The sequence below is a fragment of the Zingiber officinale genome, chromosome 5A, assembly GCF_018446385.1.
Source record: "Zingiber officinale cultivar Zhangliang chromosome 5A, Zo_v1.1, whole genome shotgun sequence".
NCBI lineage: Eukaryota > Viridiplantae > Streptophyta > Magnoliopsida > Zingiberales > Zingiberaceae > Zingiber > Zingiber officinale.
This window is the reverse complement of record NC_055994.1, coordinates 39,121,215-39,144,690: the sequence shown is the minus strand read 5'-3', so window position 1 is coordinate 39,144,690 and position 23,476 is coordinate 39,121,215. Positions and strand designations below refer to the sequence as shown.

Genomic DNA, 23,476 nt, shown 5'->3' with positions numbered 1-23,476 from the left:
TTAGGTGTAGGGGGAGCCTTGCGATAGGTTCTTAAATAGCCCTATGTGAAAATCCTAGCTCATTGTGGAGCTTAGGTGTAGGGGGAGCCTTGGGATAGGTTCCAATGCATGTTCCATTATTTTGTTTCGGTAATGTAAGTCCAAGTGTGTAGCCTTGGCAACGTAAGTCCATTCAGTAGTATAAGTCCAAGTGTGTAGCCTTGGCAATGCAAGTCCATTCGGCGGTGTAAGTCCAAGTGTGTAGCCTTGGCAATGTAAGTCCATTCGGAAGTGTAAGTCCAAGTGTGTAGCCTTGGTAACGTAAGTCCATTCGGCAGTGTAAGTTCAAGTGTGTAGCATTGACATCGTAAGTCCATTATTTTTAGCATGTTTATTTGCTATCTATTTTCCCTAGCTTAAACGTATTACCACACATAAAAAATAGGGAGATTGTTGGAGCAATCCCAATGGTCCGTGCGACCATGTGTTTTGGTGTTTGGGCAAAGGGTTTAAGTTAGGTTTATCCTTGTTATTTGATATGTGTATGTGAGTGTGCAGGTTTGCAGGATACACATTTGACTCAAGTTGATGGTTTTGGGTTTGGTAAAGGATGGAGCATCCGAGGGGCCATGGACAAGGCAGTAAGGACAAGGACCGAGGGAAGCGACTTCGAGGCATACGCGAAGGGTGACATTGGGGACGAGCCGCGGACTTGAATGCATCCGAGGGACGAGAGCCAAAGGAAGTAGGCTTGAAGGCAAGAGTTCGAGGCTGCGAAGGAAGCATCAAATGAGTCGTAAAGGTGAGGGTCCGAGTGCTGAGAGATTATACTCGGGTACCAGTCTACTGGTGGTTTCATCAATCGACTAGTGTAGTCAACTGGGTAGTCGATTGTGAACGAACAAAATACTTCTGTTCGCTTGACCAGTGTGGAGCAGTCGACTGGTATCGAGCCATTGGGATTTAATGGTCGAATTTCTACAAAAGGGCAGTCGACTGATGATTTTAGCAATCGACTGGTAGGCGGGGTTTCCTACCCATGGCCTATATAACCAAGCTTTGGGAGCTTGGTTATAGTTGATAAAATTAGTGGTTGTAAATCCTAATTAGTAGTCTACTCGTCTCAAGAATCTTGGTTGGTGTTGTGGTGAGGTTTCTCCACCTACAAGGAGCGACTTGAGATAGCCGGAGTTTGTCGGGGGCTAATCCACTGACGGATAGGGATCGTTCACCTCAAGGACACGCCGTGGAGTAGGAGCAAGCAATCTCCGAACCGCGTTAAATGATCGAGTAGTTTGGTTTGATTTCTTTCTTGTCTTTAGCTTTCTTTGTATTCATATTAGTTTGTATTTCCGCTGCGCAAACTAACAAGTGTAGGAAGCGAGTATTTGGGGGTGTCGTCTATCCAACCCCCTTTAAGTCGGCCATCGATCCCCTATAGAACCAACTTTGTGATGCTAGCCACACAAGATGATTCGGCCATGAGGAAGGATCGGCCAAGAGGAAGAAGAGGAGGAAGAAGGAGAAGAAGACCAATTCTCTTCATGAAAATGAATGAGACAAACCTTTTATATTCATCCAAGGAATACCAAAGGTCATTTAGCTTTTGGTCTTCCTTTGATTAATGATCCACTATACTCTATTAATGGACATTAATTCTCTTGTGTCTTTTGATTTTCCTTCATAAATTGATCTTAATCATCTTTCATGAAAAGGTTTTTCATCTTCTATGAAGGGCCTTTTAGTCTTCTTATTTTACATGATCAAATCATGTAAAAGACCTTTCCTCTTCGTTGGTGAATCCAAATTCACCCAATGAGTCTCACTCATTGAAGCTTATGAATCTCAATTGACTCAATGAATCTTATTCGAATTAGATTCAATCTAATAATTAGATCCAATTGAGTGTAACTCAAATCTAATTCAGATTAAATGTCTCTTTATTTTCTTTTAATGTGTTGGATTATTATATTGGATTAACCATTAACTCAATAATCCAATAAGTCTACTCATCTCATAATTGACTCTTAAAGTTAATACTAACACTTCTTACATCCTGTATCAACCGCCATAGTTAAATCAATTAGACAACTTTATAATCAACAAAAGTTTTCCATAGATGTACAAAATATCCTAATGTATCTGATAGTTATTAACATTCATCTCCCAATGAGTTGAGTTATAGAATCATTAGAAGAAATGCCTATGAGTTTGTCTGTGGATGATTCAGTGTCACCCCCTATTTCCGCAACAAAAGTGGGTCTTCTTGGCTGTGAAATAGCTGCTGCTCCACCCTCGAGCATTACCATGACGGACGACATTGTTGGCCTATCATTTGCTCGATCCTGCACACACAACAGTCCCACATTTACACACTTTGATACTTGCGTCAGTGAGCAGGAATCCCTAATTGTTGGATCCACAAACTCCATCACATTATCCTCGTTCCACGACTTCCAAGCCTGCAAATTCAAGGTTTCAACTTGAGCAAACACATATAAATGCTTCCATGACAATATTATTAACTAATTCAAACTCAAGCTACTTACATAGCCTAAGAGGTTTAGAGAAGATTCTTGATGCATAAAAGAGCTATTTTTCATTCCGCAAATAATCTCAAGAAGTAGTACACCGAAACTATAAACATCAGATTTAACAGAAAATACTCCTTGCATTGCATATTCCGGAGACATGTAGCCACTGTATCATCAACAAATAAATATAAGTATCACAAGTTTATCTTAATTTATAATTTATTGGGTGGAAATCAGATATAATAATGCTTACAATGTTCCCACCACTCGCTGTGTGTTGGTTTCCTTCTCATCCGTCCCGAAAATTCTTGCCATGCCGAAGTCCGAAATCTTTGGGCTCATTTCACTATCCAACAATATATTGCTAGCCTTTAGATCACGATGTATGATTCGTAATCTTGAGTCCCTGTGCAGATAGAGGAGGCCTCGAGCAACACCTTCGATTATGTTGTACCTTGAATTCCAGTCTAGTAATCTCTTCCTTTTGGGATCTGTAAAGGGAATCAATCGTTTCTGTATTCATGTGGACTTATAGAGAACAAGTTGAACAGCTGAGGAGAAGGGTTGGAGTACCTACCAAAAAGTATGACGTCCAAGCTTCGATTGGGCATGTATTCATAGACGAGTATCTTCTCCTCCCCTTGAATGCAACAACCCAAGATCCTGACGAGGTTTCTATGTTGTAGTTGGGCAATAAGAATAATCTCATTCTTGAATTCATCATGGCCTTGCCCTGAATTCCTCGACAATCTCTTTACGGCTACCTCTTGGCCACCAGGTAATATACCCTACAGAAGAAGCAATTCACCAGAATCATTCATTCGATATATGAAGCTCTTCAAACAATATCGTTCTTTTCTGGATTCTTAGTTCTTACCTTGTAAACAGGGCCAAATCCACCAACCCCAAGCAAATTTGCCTTGGAAAAATTGGAAGTGGAAGTAATGATGGATTCAAAACTCAAGACAGGCAGCTCCTCGCATTGTTTATCCTTGGATTCGTCAAGAATGTGAAAAGATCGCGTAACTTGTTGTTTCCGATTGCTGCCGTCATTGCCCAGATCAAATGGTACGGTTGCCGTGGCTGCTGGACGAGACCTTAATAATACAGCTGCACGCAGAATGTATATATTGCTCTCGCTAATTAGTACGATCGACGTTAATATGCAAAACATTATCATAATGCTGTAATTAATCTCCCTGTTTGTGCCTACCTCTTATTTTGTTCCTGTATTTGAGCAAAAGATAGAAGATGCATCCGATTGTTAAGATGGCAGCTAAAACAATTAACGCTATTGCAAAATTCGGTACCTTCGCTGTCCTGTCTGAAAAGACAAGTTAATGATACATGATCAATTGCAAGAAACTTAAATTAATGGAGAAGAATAAAGGCATAGAGGGTTGATTAATGACGACGACTCACCGAGCTCGGAGGAGGCAAGCCGGAGGTACATGTTGTTACCGCCACTGGAGAAAATCTGTATGTCCACCAAATCCACACCCCACGCAAGGCATCCTATTCCATCCACATATGCAAAGGCCCTGCACGAGCAATTCCTCGAGCAGGCGGTGCGGCATCCATCTTCATCATTCGCGTTGTTGTCCCAATCCGACGAGTCCGGCAGCTTTACCCTCTCAATCTTCCAAAACCCATCGTCCTCTCCTTGGTTACCGCTGCCGTCGCTTTCGCATAGCAGTGCCCTCCTCCTCACGCACCCACTGCTCCAGTTGCCTCTCTTCCATTCCTCCGCTACCGCCGGCACGAAGCCTCTGAGGCAACTGCATATCGGCGTGTTCTCGTCGGAGCAGCTCCCGTAGCGGCCGCACTTGTTGTACGTCTCGCACTCCGTGGTCGGCGCCTCCCAGTACCTGGACCACACGCCGGTGTCATCTTGCCGTATCAAGTGCTCCACGGTTCCGTTCCATTTCAGCACGTAGCGATGTAAACTGTCGTTGGCGTTGTAGTAGAAGTACATCTTCTGCTCCTGAAGGAAGTCGCTCAGCCGGAAGCCGTATAGGTAAGTGGAAATCATGTCTTCGATTCCGGTGAAGACCTGGCCGTTCCACCGCCCGGACCGCCACCGTGGAACACCCGGTCCGGTGCCCTCCCATATGAAGATCTGCGTCGACCGACGCGGGTCCACCCCCATCGAGAAGTTCCCGGCTGCCGGATCGTCCTCGCTCTTCCACGACCGCAACAGCTGGTTCACGTTGGTTCGCAGGTCGAGGCCGATCCTCATGCCGGGCAGGTACGTGTCGGTGGGGTTCTCAAAGCTCTCCCACCGCGCGACGCCGCCAGAATCGTTGACCATCAGGTTGCCATTTTCCAACAACTGTACCGTCGTCGTCGAAGAGGAGTTGGAGGAGAGAGGGGGCAAGCCGGTCGACCATACGACGTTCTGGTTTCTGTCGAGGACGACGAGGTTGCCGTCGTCAGCAATGACGAGTCTCCCCGATTCATCTCTGACGGGGTCCTGGCGGTTGGCGACCCAGAGGACGGTTCTGGTGGAGAAATTGTAGTACCAGATTCCTACGTAACGGTTGGTGGAGCTGCCGGGGCTGAAAAAGCCCAGCTCGAACGTCTCGCCGGCGGAGATTAACGTCTGCCCGTCGGGAAGTGAATCGCCGGCGGTGAGAATATCCTTGGCGTGACAGTGATCTGGAATGACCAAAAGAGTTAGAAGGACGACGGCAGACAGATAGCCAATCGCCATTATCTACAGCTTTAATTCTTTGTCAAGTTTATGGATGGAGAATCATGCAAAAGATGCACGATTGCTTAGTACTCCGAATTAATATAATTAAGATTTAACATCGACGAGCTTCTTTTAAATTCTAGAAACTTTGGCCCAACTATAATCGATTAATTGGATTCAAAGTCTAAGTTCGCATTTTGACCAACTTCATCGAATAGAAGGGAGATTCAACTAAAGATGGCCGACGAAAAGAATTCAGGCAGCCGTCGTATTTGATGTTTGAAGACCAAGTAGGCGCATGAGATTCATTAGGCGCAAGTAAGCGCACGAGGTTTAGACCATTTTCATTAGAAAAACAAAAACAAAAACAAAAACTGAGAAAGGCGCACGGAGTGCATGCAGAAAATGGACAGGACAGGGCAATCCAAACGCGTGATCCACTAGCAAAGTCAAATCTCTGAGGGAAAATATTTAAATTGAAGCAGAATGTTAAAAGAATTGGAGCAAAATATACCGTCATTTATAATATTGGCGACCAATTGAAAAAGCGAAAAATTAGTCAATTTATTGATTTAAATTAGAGAACTTAATTCAATTTTTCCTGTTGCATTAGAAAATTCATTAGATTCATTAGAATTTTGCAATTTTACTTTTTTTAAAAAAAATTATATCAGTTCAAAAAGTTTTTTTTTTTCAAATAATTGTTAGCTGAATCAGAAAATTTAATTAATTTTTCTAAACCAAATAGCTTTAAACTAAATAGGCCTTATCTTTTTAATTCTTCTAAATATTTGAAACGACTCAATAGATTATTTTTCCTTATATTTCTGAAAAACTAAAAACACATTAAATTAAATAGGTATTTTATGAATATTATTATTATTCAAAAACTAATAATTATTATTATACTAAAAGCAATATATAACCTGTGTTTTGACCCATGGACTGGGATGATATTTGAGTCTGACAGAATAATACTTGAGTAGGCTTGTTGGCTTTGATTTTCGATCAATATTCAACGTGGACAAAAATTATCTGATTTTTATATATAGTTGTTAAGAAAAGTTTTTTTATTCTATAACAATAACTTATTTTGTTTTCGTTATGGGTAAATGACGCAGCAAGCTATTGAATCGATTTATATATGAATATCAAAAGTAATCTTTTATAACTTCTTGATTCAAAAAAAATATTAAAAATTAGGAAAAATTGACATCTAAGGGAATAATAATCAAAACTATAAGGGAAGAAATAATCTTGCATAAATTTAAAAATATTTACCTAGACATGATGAATGAGAAGGATTCAAACTAGAGGCAAGAATTGAAAATAGTTTTGAATGAGATAAAGCACCGGGTTTGTTTTTTAGGAAAAACAAGTTTAAGATGAAAATTCGACGGCTACTCATGGTTGCCTATACAAAGGCTTCCCGAACGATTGGAAGAGTACTCAGTTGACCATATGCCTAATATCTTTTGGTTTCATAGAAAAATTAAACATGAGATTCATGCGAATTCAAATTAATTGTTTGTTTAGAATATTACTTCTTAATGCATAAAACTTTTGTGAATATGGAATCGAAAATAGTCTTGAACGAGACAAAGCACCGGTTTTTTCTAGAAAAAAATAAGCTTAAGATGAAAACTCGACGGCTACTCGTGGTTGCCTATATAAAGGCTTCTCGAACGACCGGAGGGGTACTTAGTTGACCATGTGCCTAATATCTTTTGGGTTTCATAGAAAAATTAAACATGAGACTATAGTGGAAAAAGAATCAACCAACTATCCATGCAAATTCAATTTAATCATTTGTTTAGAATATTACCTCTTTACGCGTAAAACTTTTGTGAATAAGGAGAATTAAATCAATTTCAGCATGATTAATATATTCATGCCTCTATGGTATCCATATGAGTACAACCACTTTGCAACACATCTCATGAGCACAATTGGAGTCTGATGCAGGAGAGAATCCAAAATTGGATTTTTTTTTTTTTAAATAGTTATCCGTTAATTAAGTTTAGTTTATTTTTATATTTAACTTTGTCCTAAATCTTATGAACCGAGTCTTGATAGTTAATTTATCTTAAATCTTAGGGAATAAATCTAGTTGATTATTTTTCTGTTTAGATTTTTTTGAGGGTTTTGAGAGCTATATAAACCTATGCTTAGATGATATTTTGGGACAAGTTATTTTGGATATTGAATCAATTAGTTTCACTTAAGCCACGTTACGACTATATCTATTTTGTTCTTTATTTTCTACTCTTATTTTCTCAAGAAGGTTTTTTTTAAAAAAAAACATCTTAAGTTTCTTCTTATTTCGTTATTTCTCTCTTGTTTTTTTCTTAATCCCTCTGTAACTTCACGCCCCAAAATAATCTATATTTTTCTCAGCGTCAATTGGTATCAGAGTTCATTAAGATCCAATGGAGGGTCATCGTGGACATGATCATGATCGTGAAAGGCAGGTTCCCGTTGAGGAAGCCTCATATTGTGGTTGTAGCACCCAAGATGAGATTCAATATCTATAGAGACAAGTCACAAAGTTATCTCAACGTCTAGCGACACGAGATCGTATATATCGCAAGTTCCTTTATTCCCCTTTTGAAAAATCTCTAATTTCCAATCGAGAAGAGTTGTCCAAGCACAAGTTTGATTTCGAGAAATACGGGTTCAACCACCCCACCACCTACAACTTCGAGAGAACACCAACTCCTCAATGCCTCTATGCCCCCCCTTCCTCTCACAGCGGTGGAGACAACCATGAGGATGCAGACCTCGACAACATCGAGTACGACCAGTCCTACTCTCTCGATCATCCAATTGCAGGAGGTAGCGAAGACGATGACAAGATCGAATTATTCGGTGATCCAATTTATGACGAAGATGAGATCGAAGCACTAGGAGAACCGATATTTGATGATGAAGTTGACAAGGTACTCTATGGTGATGATCATGAGATTTTGGTCTTATTTGAGGATGCAGTTTGTGCCATATCGGAAGACAATGCAAAGAAAAGGGAGACTATGGATATTGAAGACATTATTTTGAACTCGAGGACGAGTTCTTTTCAACCTGGGGAGTCTGATGCAGGAGCATCTAGTGACACAATCATCTCGTACCATTCAACATGGTTGTGTTCCCCTTGGAGTTGTTACGAGAAGAAAATAAAGCTACCAACTTTCCTTTTGAATCTAGAAGAAGGACGATCGAGACTACTTACAAGGAAGATGATGAGTTTGTGGTCTTCTGACATGGTTGCACTCTATTCAGAGTCTATACGAGATGGAATCCCTTTACATTTGGTAACTAATAACTCTACACTACTTTCTATGTCTAGATTTTTGAACAAGATGAAGCACGAAGACATGGTCTATACTTTGCTTCCTTACAAAAGCGATAAAATAGACCTAGACTTAGATCTATCAGCTAAGGTGAAACAACTCCTATCCGACTTTGCTAATTTGATGGTTGAAGACCTTCCTCCAGGACTTTTCTCTAGGAGAGACATTTAACACCAGATTGACCTCGTTCCGGGGTCAAGCTTACCTAACCAGCCAGCATACCGTGTTAGCCCTAAGGATGCTGAAAAACTACAACAACAAGTTGTGGAGCTATTGAGACAAGGTTATACTCATGAGAGTATGAGCCCTTGTGCAGTCCCTTCCCTACTCGTGCCAAAGAAAGATGGTCCGTGGTGCATGTGTATTGATAGTAGAGACATTACCACATTCACACTGAAGCATCAAACCAGGAGTCTTAATTGTGTTGCAGATGCTCTAAGCTGTCATTCTTCCCTACTTATTACCATGAGAATTAAGGTTGTCAGCTTGAGATCTTTATTAGATATACACCACATTATCAGTTAATTGTATAACGAAGGACACTTTGACCGAGATAAGACATTAGCCCTCATCTCTTCCGACTTCTATTGGACCAAGCTAACGAGTAACGTGACTCATTTCGTGGACCATTGCTTTTTGTCAACAATCTAAGGAAACCCTCACCAATGTTGATTCTATTCTAGTTGTGGTGGATCGATTCTCCAAGATGGCTCACTTTGTTGCGTGCAGAAAAATCATAGATGTTGTTCGAATTGCCACCCTCTTCTTCAAAGAGATTGTGCATTTACACAGTATTCCTCAAACTATTACTTCGGATCGTGATACTAAATTTGTCATTCAATTTTGGAAGACTTTATAGAAAAAGATAGGGACAAAGATAAACTTCAGCAGTGCCTATCACCCTCAGACAGATGGTCAGACTGAGGTAGTGAATCGGAGCTTAGGAAATCTTCTGAGATGTCTCACAGGAACCAAACCGAAGAAATGGGATCTAGTTTTACCTCAAGCAGAATTCACATACAATAGATCAAAGAACATGACCACTGGTTTGAGTTCTTTCTAAGTTGTTTATGGATGAAACCCATTTGGGGTACTGGATTTAGTCCCTATTTCGCGTCCCAGACAAGCTAACCCCAAGGGTGAGGATATGGCCAAGCATCTTTGAGTTATTCATAAGCAGGTTAAACAAGCTATTCAAGAAAGCAACACCGAATACAAGATCAGGGTAGATCGACATCGACGTCAGGTTCATTTTGACATTGGTGATATGGTTTGGGTAGTATTAGCTCGTGATCGTTTCCCTGTTGGTGAATACAACAAGCTCAAAGATCAAAAGATTGGATCTTGCGAGATACTAGAAAAGATTAATGACAATGCCTACAGGTTGCGACTTCCTAGCCATTTAAAAACTTCTGATGTTTTTAATGTAAAACGCCTAAGTCATTGTGCTCTGGAGCCGGATACACCCACCCTAAACTTGAGGATGAGTTCTCTTCAACTCCAGGTGACTGATGCAGGAGAGAATCCAAAATTGAGTTTTTTTAAGTAGTTATCCATTAATTAAGTTTAGTTTACTTTTTATATTTAATTTTGTCCTAAATCTTAGGAACCGAGTCTTGATAGTTAATTTATCCTAAATCTTAAGGAATAAGTCTAGTTGGTTATTTTTCTGTTTAGATTTTTTTGAGGGTTTTGAGAGGTATATAAACCTATGCTTAGATGATGTTTTGGGACAAGTTATTTTGGATATTGAATCAATTGGTTTCGCTTAAGCTACATTACGGCTACATCTCTTTTGTTCTTTATTTTTCGCTCTTATTTTCTCAAGAAGGTTTTTTTTTAAAACCTATCTTGAGCTACTTCTTATTCGTTATTTCTCTCTTGTTTCTTCTTAATCCCTCTGTAACTTCACGCCCCAAAATAATCTATATTCTGCTCGGCGTCCGAGTCTTACATACCCACGGCGTAGTGCTAACTACTATTTAAGTTGAGATCAAACCTTAACTTTTAGGGTTAACATGATCTTACATGATTTTATCACATAAGATCTTGTTCGTAACCTACTCAACATATAATATGAATATCAAAAGTAATATGATCTTACATGATTGAATCTGTTGATTTATATATATGAATATCAAAAGTAATTTTTTATAATATTCAAAAAGAATATTAAAAATTAGGAAACTTGACATCTAAGGGAATAATAATCAAAACTATAAGGGAAGAAATAATCTTGCATAAATTTAAAAATATTTACCTAGACATGATGATTGAGAATGATTCAAACTAGAGGCAGGAATCGAAAATAGTCTTGAATGAGACAGAGCACCGGGTTATTTTTTAGGAAAAACAAGTTTAAGATGAAAACTCGACGACTACTCATGGTTACCTATACAAAGGCTTTCCGAGCGACCGAAGGGGTACTAAGTTGACCATGTGCCTAATGTCTTTTGGATTTCATAGAAAAATTAAACATGAGAGTACAATGGAAAAAGAATCAACCAATGATTCATGTGAATTCAAATTAATTATTTGTTTAGAATATTACTTCCTAATGCGTAAAACTTTTGTGAATATGGAATCGAAAATAGTCTTGAACAAGACAGAGCACCGATTTTTTTTTATAGAATAAATAAGTTTAAGATGAAAACTCAACGGCTACTCGTGGCTATCTATATAAAGGCTTCTCGAACAACTGGAGAGGTACTCAGTTGACCATGTGCCTAATATCTTTTGGGTTTCATAGAAAAATTAAACATGAGAGTATAGCGGAAAAAGAATCAACCAATGATCCATGTGAATTCAAATTAATCGTTTGTTTAGAATATTACCTCTTAATGCGCAAAACTTTTGTGAATAAGGAGAATTAAATTAATTTCAGCATAACCAATATGTTCGTGCCTCTATGGTATCCATATGAGCACAGCCACTTTGCCACCCATCTCATGAGCACAATTGGAGTCTTACATACCCACGGCGTAGTGCTAACTACTATTTAAGTTGAGATCAAACCCTAACTTTTAGGGTTAACATGATCTTACACGATTTTATCACATAGGATCCTGTTCGTAACCTACTCAACCTTTAAGTCCGATCTAATAAGATATTTCCCCCATTTTCATGCATATTCATAAAATTAAAATATGGGCATAAAACCGTACACTTTATTTGGTCTGGACCTATTTGAAAAACTCAAAAACATATTTAAACCGTTAATTCAACAAGTTTAAGATCCAAAATAAATTTCAAACTTAAAATTTAAGCGTAGTTTATATTTTAGTCATACTAAAATAAACCAAACTTTGAAATTGATGCGCTCTTTGTGTGTGACCCAATAGATTCTCGTAACATTAGTAGTAACTCTAAAATCTCATTTTAAAGACAAGCAATGAGTGACATCTTGAAATACATCATGACTACCTAAGTGGCGAGAATGTCGCAGATTTGAGATAACCTGACTATTTTAATGTATAACTTAGTCCCTTTGTCCATGACATCTAGATTAATTGTGAAGTACAGATTGTGTCATCCTTTCATCAATCTATGTATTTCTTGACTTAACCAAATAAGTTTGATATCTCTTACTGACTTATTTGACCATGATCATACATTTTAGTAGTCCTAATTAATTAGGAAACGGAAAAATTGACATCACTTTCGTTATATGAAACGGAAAAATTTAATCTACATCACTCATATCCCTCAGCATAATTCATTATATACTCAGTGAATGACTTTATAATCGACATTATTGTTGGATGCTACTCGGAATTCCATTCTGCTTCCCCTGTATAAAAATTTGTACAAGCACAGAACTTTCCTAACAACCTATGTGTTCCTCATGACTTAAACTTGAATTGGAAACGGAACTTAACATTTTTACTTCAAGTTCAACTCATGTGTTCTTCAGTAGTTAAAACTTGAATTGCAAACGATACCTAACATTATTAATCCAAGGTCATCCCATGTTACAAAAGTTGATTAAATATCTATTTCAAGGATTGGCTTCCAGGTTAAACATAACGAGATACTCAACCTTCTTGGGTATGGGATCATCCACCACTTCCTACATAAAGTCTTTCAAAGAAATTGGAAATTTAAACTTCTTACAGTAACCCTATGTAAAATACCGAAAAATGACGAATAATGATAAGGGAATTTTTCTAAATTTTTAGAAATTTTTTGGAAATTTTTTGGAGCTCGTATGGACGAGTTAACGGGGATAAAAACGGGGCCCGAAAAAGCCTGTTTAGGCTACCCCATTTAAAAGAGGAAAAGTTTATTTTCCTTTCTTTTTATTTTGTTTTTTTTCCTTCTCCCCACACGTCGATTCTTCGTTTCTTCCCTGTGTGCTCGACACCTCGCCCGACGCTGCCTCCTCCTGTGCCCTAACTGCTCCAAGGTGGTTTCTTTTATCTATCCCTTTTTTTTTCCCACGACGTCAAGCTCTCTCTCCTTCTTCCTTCCGAGCCGCACACCCGACGCCTTCTTCTTCCCTGTCTCTGCCACTGAGATCAGGACGCGCCGCCGCCCCTCTCGGCCGGAAGCCACCTCCAAGTCGTGCCCTGGATCACCAATCGACCACCTCTGCCCTAGCCTCTTCACCGCTGCACCCCGCCGCCTTCTCTCGAGTTGTGTTGCAGCGACGAGATGAGTCTGAGCGCCGGCCACCAGGTTCGAACCAGTGTTGTTGTCCTTGCTGTGCCTTAGGTTGGCATCGCCTTAACCGTCAGCCGCTGAGCATCTTATCCCCTCTCTACACAGGCACCCGAGGCTCGCCAGAAAGGAAATCGAGCATCCAAGGCTCCGCCTCACTCTCTGCCCTATACGCCGCTGTTCCTATTGACACTGTACCCTAGATCGCCGGAGGCCGAGAGCTGGAGAAGGCAACAGAGAGCAACAGTAACTCACCGGTGAGATTGAAGGTGAGGTTGTGCCCTGTGGTTTTGAATAAGTGGAGTATCCGATTGTTTGATCTCAAGCTGAGGTGTTTTCTTGGTTTCCAACAGCAGCTACACTTTCCGACAGCAACCATCCCTAGCCGTGGATCTACAGTTGCTGTGAGATTGAGGTAAGGGGTAGAGAAACTGTTTCTCTTATTGTAGTGTACACATAATTGAAGCTAGGAAAGGATAAGAAATGAATAGTATAGAAATTTATTTAAGTTTAAGTTGTTTATGTGAAAATGGATTAGGTTTTGGAATTGATCTGATGGTATGATTAGGGTTAAGGTAAATTAACCCTAGTTAATTGTTGGATTTATGTTAGCTTCTCGAGAATTTGATTTAGCTAATTTATTTATATGAAATTAGCTAAACCTGGATACTATGTATTACAGGACTTTGACGCGAGACGAGTATCTCGACGTCGGATTTGGATCGGATTGGACTTTTCGATTGAGGCGGGTACTTTGACTTTATGTCATTTGATATGCATAGTAATGTCTTTAACAAATAGCAACGATTGTGTTTTCTTATCTGCTTCGGTTGATCACTACTTGATCTGTTACATGCTTGGTTGTTTATTTACTATGCACATCATGTTAGTATTTACCCGATTATACATATTTATAGAGGTAGTGACACAACCATGTTATTTATTATGTTCAGGACCTAGGGTTTTTGATACCTTATCTGATCTGTGTACCTTTAATTTGGTTCATTTTCCTATGGTATACATTTTATATATGTATGGATATTGCTATGTTGTTCAGGATTTTTTCCATGCTTAGTGTCATGCACCATTCGCATGATTGCATGCTGTGTAATAGTCTGCTCCATTATTGTTGAGCACATCGCCAGTTTCATCTCTGTCGGTGCTCCGTTGGTCCGCTCATGGGTAGCGTGACGCAGCGTGGTAGCACGTCAGTTTGGCTCTGTCGGTGCTCCGTTGGTCCGCTCATGGGTAGTGTGACGTAGTGTGGTAGCACGTCAGGGATCCCTCCCCGTCATTGTGTACCGAGAGATGAGAGCATTGAGCTCCCCCATTTATGATTTGGGGTGGGAGGATAGGTGTACTCCGACAGCATCCTGTCCACTCGATCACTCATCAGGGACAGTGATGGCAGAGTGCACGGTTGTCACAGCCCTACCCACTCGATCTCACCATCATGTGTGAGATGGCTGACTGACGTCAGGGGTGACCATGACATTTGCATCATATGCATAATACATTTATTGCTTATGTTTGCTACATTTACTTACTGCATTTATATGGATGCATATGATTGACATGCATACAAGATTTATGACACTCTCGGTCTGACGACCTTGTTGTACTTATACCTTGGTCCTGGTTAGTACAGTTTTCTCCTACTTGGTTCAGTTGCATTTATCCTTCTTGTATTAGGAGACTGTACGCATGATTTGTGCTGGTTGTTATTTTCTTTATTATGCATATCAGTTGATACTCGCTGAGTGTTGGACTCACACCCTCCTCCATTGCTATTTTCAAGTTGATGCTGTCCGGGCAGTTCCAGTCGCTAGTCCTCTATAGTCCACAAGGACGTGTGTTGATCGTTTAGTTTTTTTTCTTGTTTAGACTTGTTCTGTTTTGATAATTTAGACTTGTATTTGTTTACTTTATGGATATTGTCGAAGAGTTTTATTTGGTTTTGTTTTACTACATGCCTGCCTAGACGGCAGAAGAGGTGAGTTGATTTTATCGTCGGATTTGAGCTTTATGGGTGTAGTGGAGTAGGACATCAGTTTTGTATTTTATGAGTGTAGTAGAGTAGGGTTGTTTTTGAGTCTTCCTATCACTGTTCTAGTTTGTTAATTATTAACTGCATGGTGATTGCATTATATTATTTTTATTGTTCCGGCCGTGTTGGCCGATGTATATGTGGCCCTGAGGGCATTGTAGAAGTTTCAGATTGTCACCCGTACAGGGGAGATGCTGCCGAAATTTCTTCGGACAGGGACTTCCCTGGGGCGTGACAATTTATTTGGTATCAGAGCCAGGTTGGCGATACTTGTTTTGATTTTCATGTTACGGATTTCCGAGATTTATCTGATACTAATTTATTGGTATCAAAGAGGGTTATGATACATGATTTTTGTGTTCTGGATATTGGGTTAGCCCAACTTTGCGAGTCAAACTGGGTATTTATTTCAGATTTGCACAGATGTCCATTATGTTTATGTTTCGGACTTCCATTTCAGATTTATATGGATTTCCGGTGATTTTCTTATATGGAATTCCGAAGTCAATTTGGGGACTGGACAGTGACGGAACATCTCCAGATAACAAATAGGTATGATGTTTATTTTATGATTGTTATACTTGTAGTAATATCTGTTATATAACTTAACAGATATGAGGAGATCTATACGTATTGCTGCGAGACGTGGTGCTAGACGGCCACGTACGAGGACCTTGGGATCTCTGGACTTGCCAGAGATGCCTACTGGGGTTGAGCCTGTCAGTCAGGGACAGACTCAGGATACTGCGGGCGCGTCGGACTCTCAGATCCCGATGACTCCTTTAGAGGTACCTACCTCGGCTGTAACGAGTGTACTCATCCCTACTGTATTTCCGGTACCACCAGGGTACTACCGACATACCCCGCACCTGCTCCGGCCCAGCCTATGACGTACTCGGCACCACCGCCACCTGGACCTACTGTGTACCCGACACCAGTGGCACCTATGCCCCCAGTACCTACTGTATACCCAACAGCATCTGCACCAGCGATACCGGTTGCTCCACATCTGGTACCACAACCTACCGTACATCCAGCCGCGGCCACCTATGCAGACCCTGCAGTGCCACCGGTGGCATATGCTCCAATTTATACAGCAGCACCGGGAGTACCTCCCCCGGTCTATCCAGCGGTACCACCTGTAGCATCAGCTCCAGTGTTTCCGCCAGTTCCTGTAGACGTTCCAACACACCTCACTGACATTGTCGCGGCACGAGCCAGGATTCCAGCGTTGGCAGAGTTGATTTACACTCTTCCGAGGAGACCTTGATCCGAGTGTGGCCCTGTCGTGGATAGAGACTATGGAGTGAACCTTCTTCTATATGGCTTGCTCCGAGTGGGAGAAACCAGAGCTGGCTGCTTTTCACTTACGGGATGAGGCCGACACTTGGTGGGTTACTCAGCGTTCCATCATCGGCGAGCAGAACATCACTTGGGCCAGATTCAGAGAGGCTTTTGAGAGCCGCTTCTTTCCACGAGCTTATCAGATGGCTCGTCGGCAGGATTTCCAGAGTCTGCTACAGAACAACCGGTCGGTGACAGAGTATAATGCAAAGTTTGACAGATTGACCAGATTTTGTCCAGGGCTAGTTGCTGAGGATAGTTCACGTATGCAGCAGTTCATTCAGGGGCTAGATGGACATTTGCAAGTAAGGCTTGCCGATCTTGGTTGCGCATCTTATTTGGAGACTTTGGACAGAGCCCTCATGATTGAGTCAGCTCAACAGAGAGCGTTTCCGGACAGAAAAAGGAAACAGCCGCGTCATACGTCTGGACAGATCCAACAGCTACAGGTTATACAGCAGCAGAGCGGTCGCAGTCGGTCAGATCAGGGTACTTCTGGGGTATTTCGTAGGCCTCAGAAGTCAGGGCAGTCTTCCTCAGGACGTTTCCAGTCTCCACAACAGAACCGAAAACAACCCGCCAGCGACATTCGCTGTTTAAGATGTGGGTCCAGAGATCACATCACCCCAGCCTGCTCTCTGGGACAGCCAGTTTGCTTTTATTGCAAACTGCCTAGGCACCAGAGTCGAGATTGCCCGCGGAAGGCTCAATATGCTGCTCCCAGAGTTACTGCTCAGGGAGGACAACACAGTCAGTCAGGGCTCGACGAGGAGCGGAGATTTCCACCCTCACACCACCAGCAGGGAACAACTTCCCCTTCAACAGCTGCATTTGGCATGCTCAGACAGGAGTACCCCAGTACTCCCATAGTTCCCCAGAGCTCCGTTCTGGGACCTCATCATCTGACTCAGGGGCAGTATCAACTGCAGCCCCAGCCTCAGGCTCAGTATCAGATGCAATCCCAGCCATCGGTACAGTATCAGTCACCGCTCTCTCAGACTTCTTTGGCACAGTATCCAGCACAACCTCAGTGGCAGACTCCTGCCCAGACGCAGCAGTCGCAGGCAGCGTTACCACCTCATCCTCTGCCAGAGACTGGATGCATTCATACTGTCACCAGAGAGGATGGGCAGCGAGCTGACGGATCCGTTTTCCACGGTACGATTTCTATTTATGCATTGTCTGCTGATATGCTGATAGATACTGGTAGCTCACATTCTTTTATATCTCTTACTTTTATGCGGGAGATTGGTAGACTACCCACTTTCAGACTGCAGCGACTGACCGTCTCCCTACCTTCCGGTGATTCATTGGACGTTACTCAGGAGGTCAGAGGTTGCTCGTTAGATTTTGGCAACCTGATACTTACGGTAGATCTTTTAGTAATGGAAATGGTCGATTTTGATATTATACTTGGCATGGACTGTTTGTTAGCATATCATGCCACTGTTGATTGCCAGATGAGGGTGGTCACATTCTGGCCTCCGAACCAACCCTCGTGGGATTTCACTGACATCAGAGACGACGGCATATCGATCATTTCAGCGATTCAGGCTCAGAAGCTATTGTTGCATGGTTGTTAGGGTTTTATGTTATCTTTGATCAGTACTGAGGACAACAGTAGTTCGCAGCTCTCCGATGTGCCAGTAGTCCGAGAGTAGCCAGATATATTTCCAGAGGAGCTACCAGGTTTGCCTCCCAGAAGGCAAGTGGAGTTCGCTATTGAGATGATTCTGGGGACCGCACCGGCTTCGAAAGCTCCTTATCGTATAGCACCAAAAGAGTTGAACGAACTGAAGGTTCAACTCCAGGAGCTTTTGGACAGGGGATTTATTCGCCCTAGTGTTTCTCCATGGGGTTCTCCAGTATTGTTTGTCAAGAAGAAGGATGGTACACTGAGATTATGCATTGACTATAGACAGCTGAATGCAGTGATCGTCAGAAATAAGTACCCCTTACCAAGGATCGAGGATTTGTTTGATCAGCTCAGAGGTACATCAGTGTATTCTAAGATTGATCTGTGATCCGGGTATCATCAGCTGAGAGTCAGAGAATCTGATATTCAGAAGACAGCATTACGTACCAGGTATGGTCATTATGAGTTTTTGGTAATGCCATTTGGGCTTACCAATGCTCCAGCGGTATTTATGGATCTGATGAAGCGCATCTTTCTGGAGTATCTTGATCAGTTTGTTATCATTTTCATCGATGACATATTGGTTTACTTGCGTTCCGAGGAGGAGCATACACAACATCTTAGCACAGTTTTAGAGACTCTTCGATGACATCAACTGTACGCGAAGTTCAGCAAGTGTGCATTCTGGTTATCCTAAGTCGGTTTTCTGGGACATGTGGTCTCGAGCAGAGGTATTTCAGTAGACCCTCAGAAGATCGAGGCTGTCACCAGTTGGGAGCAGCCGAAATCAGTACAGGAGATTCGCAGTTTTTTAGGACTAGTCGGATATTACCGACGTTTTGTCGAGGGTTTCTCGCGTATTGCTATGCCGCTGACACGCCTCACCAGGAATGGCATGAAGTTCACGTGGTCCGAGGATTGCAAGACCAGCTTTCAGGAGCTGAAGCGGAGATTAGTGTCAGCTCCAATTTAGGTTTTACCTTCTGGAGAGGATGGATTTATACTCTACACTGACGCGTCTCTTCAAGGTTTGGGTACTGTTCTGATGCAGCACGGCAGGGTAGTCTCCTATGCTTCTCGACAGTTGAAGGAGCATGAGAAGAACTATCCAGTTCACGATCTGGAGCTAGCTGTCATCATCTTTTCTCAGAAGCTTTGGCGGCATCATTTATACGGCATTACATTTGAGATTCTCACTAATCATAAGAGTCTCAAATATATTTTTACTCAGAAGGAACTTAATCTCCGACAAAGGAGATGGATGGAGTTCCTGAAGGATTATGATTGTACCATTAGTTATCACCCGGGGAAAGCTAATGTGGTTGCCGATACACTCAGCAGGAAGTCCAGAGGGACTTTGGCTTGCCACCGAGTTTTAGTTACAAACTTGGTTCAGGGTTTCTCCAAGTTAGACCTTGAGGAGCAGGGACATACAAAGCAGGGTATTCTTGTTACCATGGTTGCTCAGTCATCGATCAGGATGAGGATCCGAGGCCCAGGTTGGTGATCAGCATTTGCAGTTCATTGGCAGTCAGATAGCTTCCGGGCAGCAGACCGAGTTCACACGAGACGAGGAGGGTATTATATACTTTCAAGGCAGATTATGAGTACCTCAGTCTCATCCGGTCTTGCAGGAGCTACTTCAGGAGGATCATCACTCTCGATTTGCGATCCACCCAGGCGGGACCCGCATGTATCGAGATTTGAGGTGTTCTTACTGGTGGAACAATATGAAGAAAGATATCACGGAATTTGTAGCTAGATGTCTTGTCTGTCAGCATGTGAAGGCTGAGCATCAAAGACCTGCCGGTTTACTTCAGCGGATTCCTATTCCCGAGTGAAAATGGGAACACATTACTATGGACTTTGTGGTGGGTGCCGAGGACACGACGAGGCCATGATGCGATTTGAGTAATCGTTGATCGATTAACTAAATCCGCGCACTTTTTAGCGATCCGGAGGACAGATTCCCTGGATCGATTGGCATATCTGTATTACCGAGAGATCATCAAATTACATGGTGTCCCTTTGACTATCATTTCGGACAGAGACCCCCGATTTATGTCTCGTTTCTAGCAGAGTCTGCAGCAGGCCTTGGGCACTCAGCTCTGTTTCAGTACAGCTTTCCATCCGCAGACAGATGGACAGTCAGAGCGGACCATTCAGACTCTAGAGGACTTGCTGAAATCGTGTGTATTGGATTTCGGAGGTAGTTGGGAGGACCATCTGCCATTGGTAGAGTTCGCCTACAACAACAGCTTTCATTTGGCTATCCAAATGGCACCGTTTGAAGCGTTGTATGGTAGGCCTTATCGGACACCCACCCTCTGGGATGAGGTTGGGGAGGTTCAGTTGTTGGGACCTCATAGAGCTCAGCATGACGCGGAGTTGGTCTGTATTATCAGACGGAGGATGTCAGAGGCACAGGATCGCCAGAAGAGTTATGCTGATCGGAGACGCAGACCTTTGGAGTTCTCTATTGGTGATCATGTTTTTCTGCAAGTTTCACCCACGAAAGGGGTGAAGAGATTTAGCCTCAGAGGTAAGCTAGCTCCGCGGTACATTGGCCCTTTCCAGATCCTGGAGAGGATTGGAGCAGTAGCTTACTGGCTGGCACTACCACAATCCCTGGCAGGCGTGCACGATGTATTCCACGTATCTATGCTGAGGAGATACGTACCCGACCCGACACATGTACTGACAGATGTCTCAGTTCCAGTTCAGCCTGACGTCACTTATGAGGAGGTTCCGGTACGGATTTTGGACCAGAAAGAGCGTCAGTTGCGGAACAAGACTATCCAGCTGGTTAAAGTCGGATGACAGCATCATACGGACGAGGAGGCTACCTGGGAGCTCGAGGATACTATCCGAGCTCGATATCCCCATCTTTTCACTTGAGGTATGTGAGTTATTTTCCATTCAACATTTATACTCTTTACTTGTTGTTAGTATTTGCTGATGGTAAATAACGAAATTTGGGAGACCAAATTTTTGTTAGTGGGGGAGAATGTAAAATACCGAAAAATGATGAATAATGATAAGGAAATTTTTCTGAATTTTTAGAAATTTTCTGGAAATTTTTCAAAGCTTGTATGGACGAGTTAACGGGGATAAAAACGGAGCCCGGAAAAGCCTGTTTAGGTTACCCTATTTAAAAGAGGAAAAGTTTATTTTCCTTTCTTTTTATTTATTTTTTTTCCTTCTCCGCACACGCTGATTCTTCGTTTCTTCCCTGTGTGCTCGACACCTCGCCCGACGCCGCCTCCTCCTGTGCCCTAACTGCTCCAAGGCGGTTTCTTTTATCTATCCCTTTTTTTTCCGCGACGTCAAGCTCTCTCTCCTTCTTCCTTCCGAGCCGCACACCCGACGCCTTCTTCTTCCCTGTCTCCGCCACTAAGATCGGGACGCGCCGCCGCCCCTCTCGGCCGGAAGCCACCTCCAAGCCGTGCCCTGGATCACCAATCAGCCACCTCTGCCCTAGCCTCTTCACCGCTGCACCCCACCGCCTTCTCTCGAGTTGTGTTGCAGCGACGAGACGAGTCCGAGCGCCGGCCACCAGGTTTGAACCAGTGCTGTTGTCCTTGCTGTGCCCTAGGTTGGCATCGCCTTGACCGTCAGCCGCTGAGCATATTATCCCCTCTCTACGCAGGCACCCAAGGCTCGCTAGAAAGGCAATCGAGCATCCGAGGCTCCACCTCACTCTCTGCCCTGTACGTCGCTGTTCCTGTTGACACTGTACCCTAGATCGCTGGAAGCCGAGAGCTAGAGAAGGCAACAGAGAGCAATAGTAATTCGCCGGTTAGATTGAAGATGAGGTTGTGCCCTGTGGTTTTGGATAAGTGGAGTATCCGATTGTTTGATCTCAAGTTGAGGTGTTTTCTTGGTTTCCAATAGCGGCTACACTTTCCGACAGCAACCATCCCTAGCCGTGGATCTACAGTTGCTGTGAGATTGAGGTAAGGGGTAGAGAAACTGTTTCTCTTATTGTAGTGTACACATAATTGAAGCTAGGAAAGGATAAGAAATGAATAGTATAGAAATTTATTTAAGTTTAAGTTGTTTATGTGAAAATGGATTAGGTTTTGGAATTGATCTAATGGTATGATTAGGGTTAAGGTAAATTAACCCTAGTTAATCGTTGGATTTATGTTAGCTTCTCAAGGATTTGATTTAGCTAATTTATTTATATGAAATTAGCTAAACCTGGATACTATGTATTACAGGACTTTGACGCAAGACGAGTATCTTGACGTCGGATTTGGATCGGATTGGACTTTTCGATTGAGGCGGGTACATTGACTTTATGTCATTTGATATGCATAGTAATGTCTTTAACAAATAGCAACGATTGTGTTTTCTTATCTGTTTCGGTTGATCACTACCTGATCTGTTACATGCTTGGTTGTTTATTTGCTATGCACATCATGTTAGTATTTACCCGATTATATATATTTATAGAGGTAGTGACACAACCATGTTATTTATTATGTTCAGGACCTAGGGTTTTTGATACCTTATTTGATCTGTGTACCTTTAATTTGGTTCATTTTCCTATGATACACATTTTATATATGTATGGATATTGCTATGCTGTTCAGGATTTTTGCCATGCTTAGTGTCATGCACCATTCGCATGATTGCATGCTGTGCGATAGTCTGCTCTATTATTGTTGAGCACATTACCAGTTTCATCTCTGTCGATGCTCTGTTGGTCCGCTTATGTGTAGCATGACGCAGCGTGGTAGCACGTCAGTTTGGCTCTGTCGGTGCTCCGTTGGTCCGCTCATGGGTAGTGTGATGCAGCGTGGTAGCATGTCAGGGATCCCTCCCCGTTATTGTGTACCGAGAGATGAGAGCATTGAGCTCCCCCATTTATGATTTGGGGTAGGAGGATAGGTGTACTCCGACAGCATCCTGTCAACTCGATCACTCATCAGGGGCAGTGATGGCAGAGTGCACGGTTGTCACAGCCCTACCCACTCGATCTCACCATCATGTGTGAGATGGCTGACTGACATCAGGGGTGACCATGACATTTGCATTATATGCATGATGCATTTATTGCTTGTGTTTGCTACATTTACTTGCTGCATTTATATGGATGAATATGATTGACATGCATACAAGATTTATGACACTCTCAGTCTGACGACCTTGTTGTACTTATACCTTGGTCCTGGTTAGTACAGTTTTCTCCTACTTGGTTTAGTTGCATTTATCCTTCTTGTATCAGGA

At 42.2% G+C, this 23,476-nt stretch overlaps 1 protein-coding gene across 1 annotated transcript; it reads right to left on the bottom strand.

Annotated features, from left to right (window-relative positions):
- Window positions 1-2,040: 2,040 nt before the first annotated feature.
- On the bottom strand, window positions 2,041-5,226 carry LOC121979534 (G-type lectin S-receptor-like serine/threonine-protein kinase B120). The gene is made up of 7 exons (XM_042531523.1): window positions 3,936-5,226; window positions 3,727-3,837; window positions 3,391-3,623; window positions 3,091-3,301; window positions 2,767-3,004; window positions 2,529-2,679; window positions 2,041-2,441 (listed from the first exon to the last, which is right to left on the bottom strand). Exons 1-7 carry the CDS (start codon window positions 5,224-5,226, stop codon window positions 2,139-2,141), a joined length of 2,538 nt encoding a protein of 845 aa, XP_042387457.1. The 3' UTR covers window positions 2,041-2,138.
- Window positions 5,227-23,476: the final 18,250 nt, after the last annotated feature.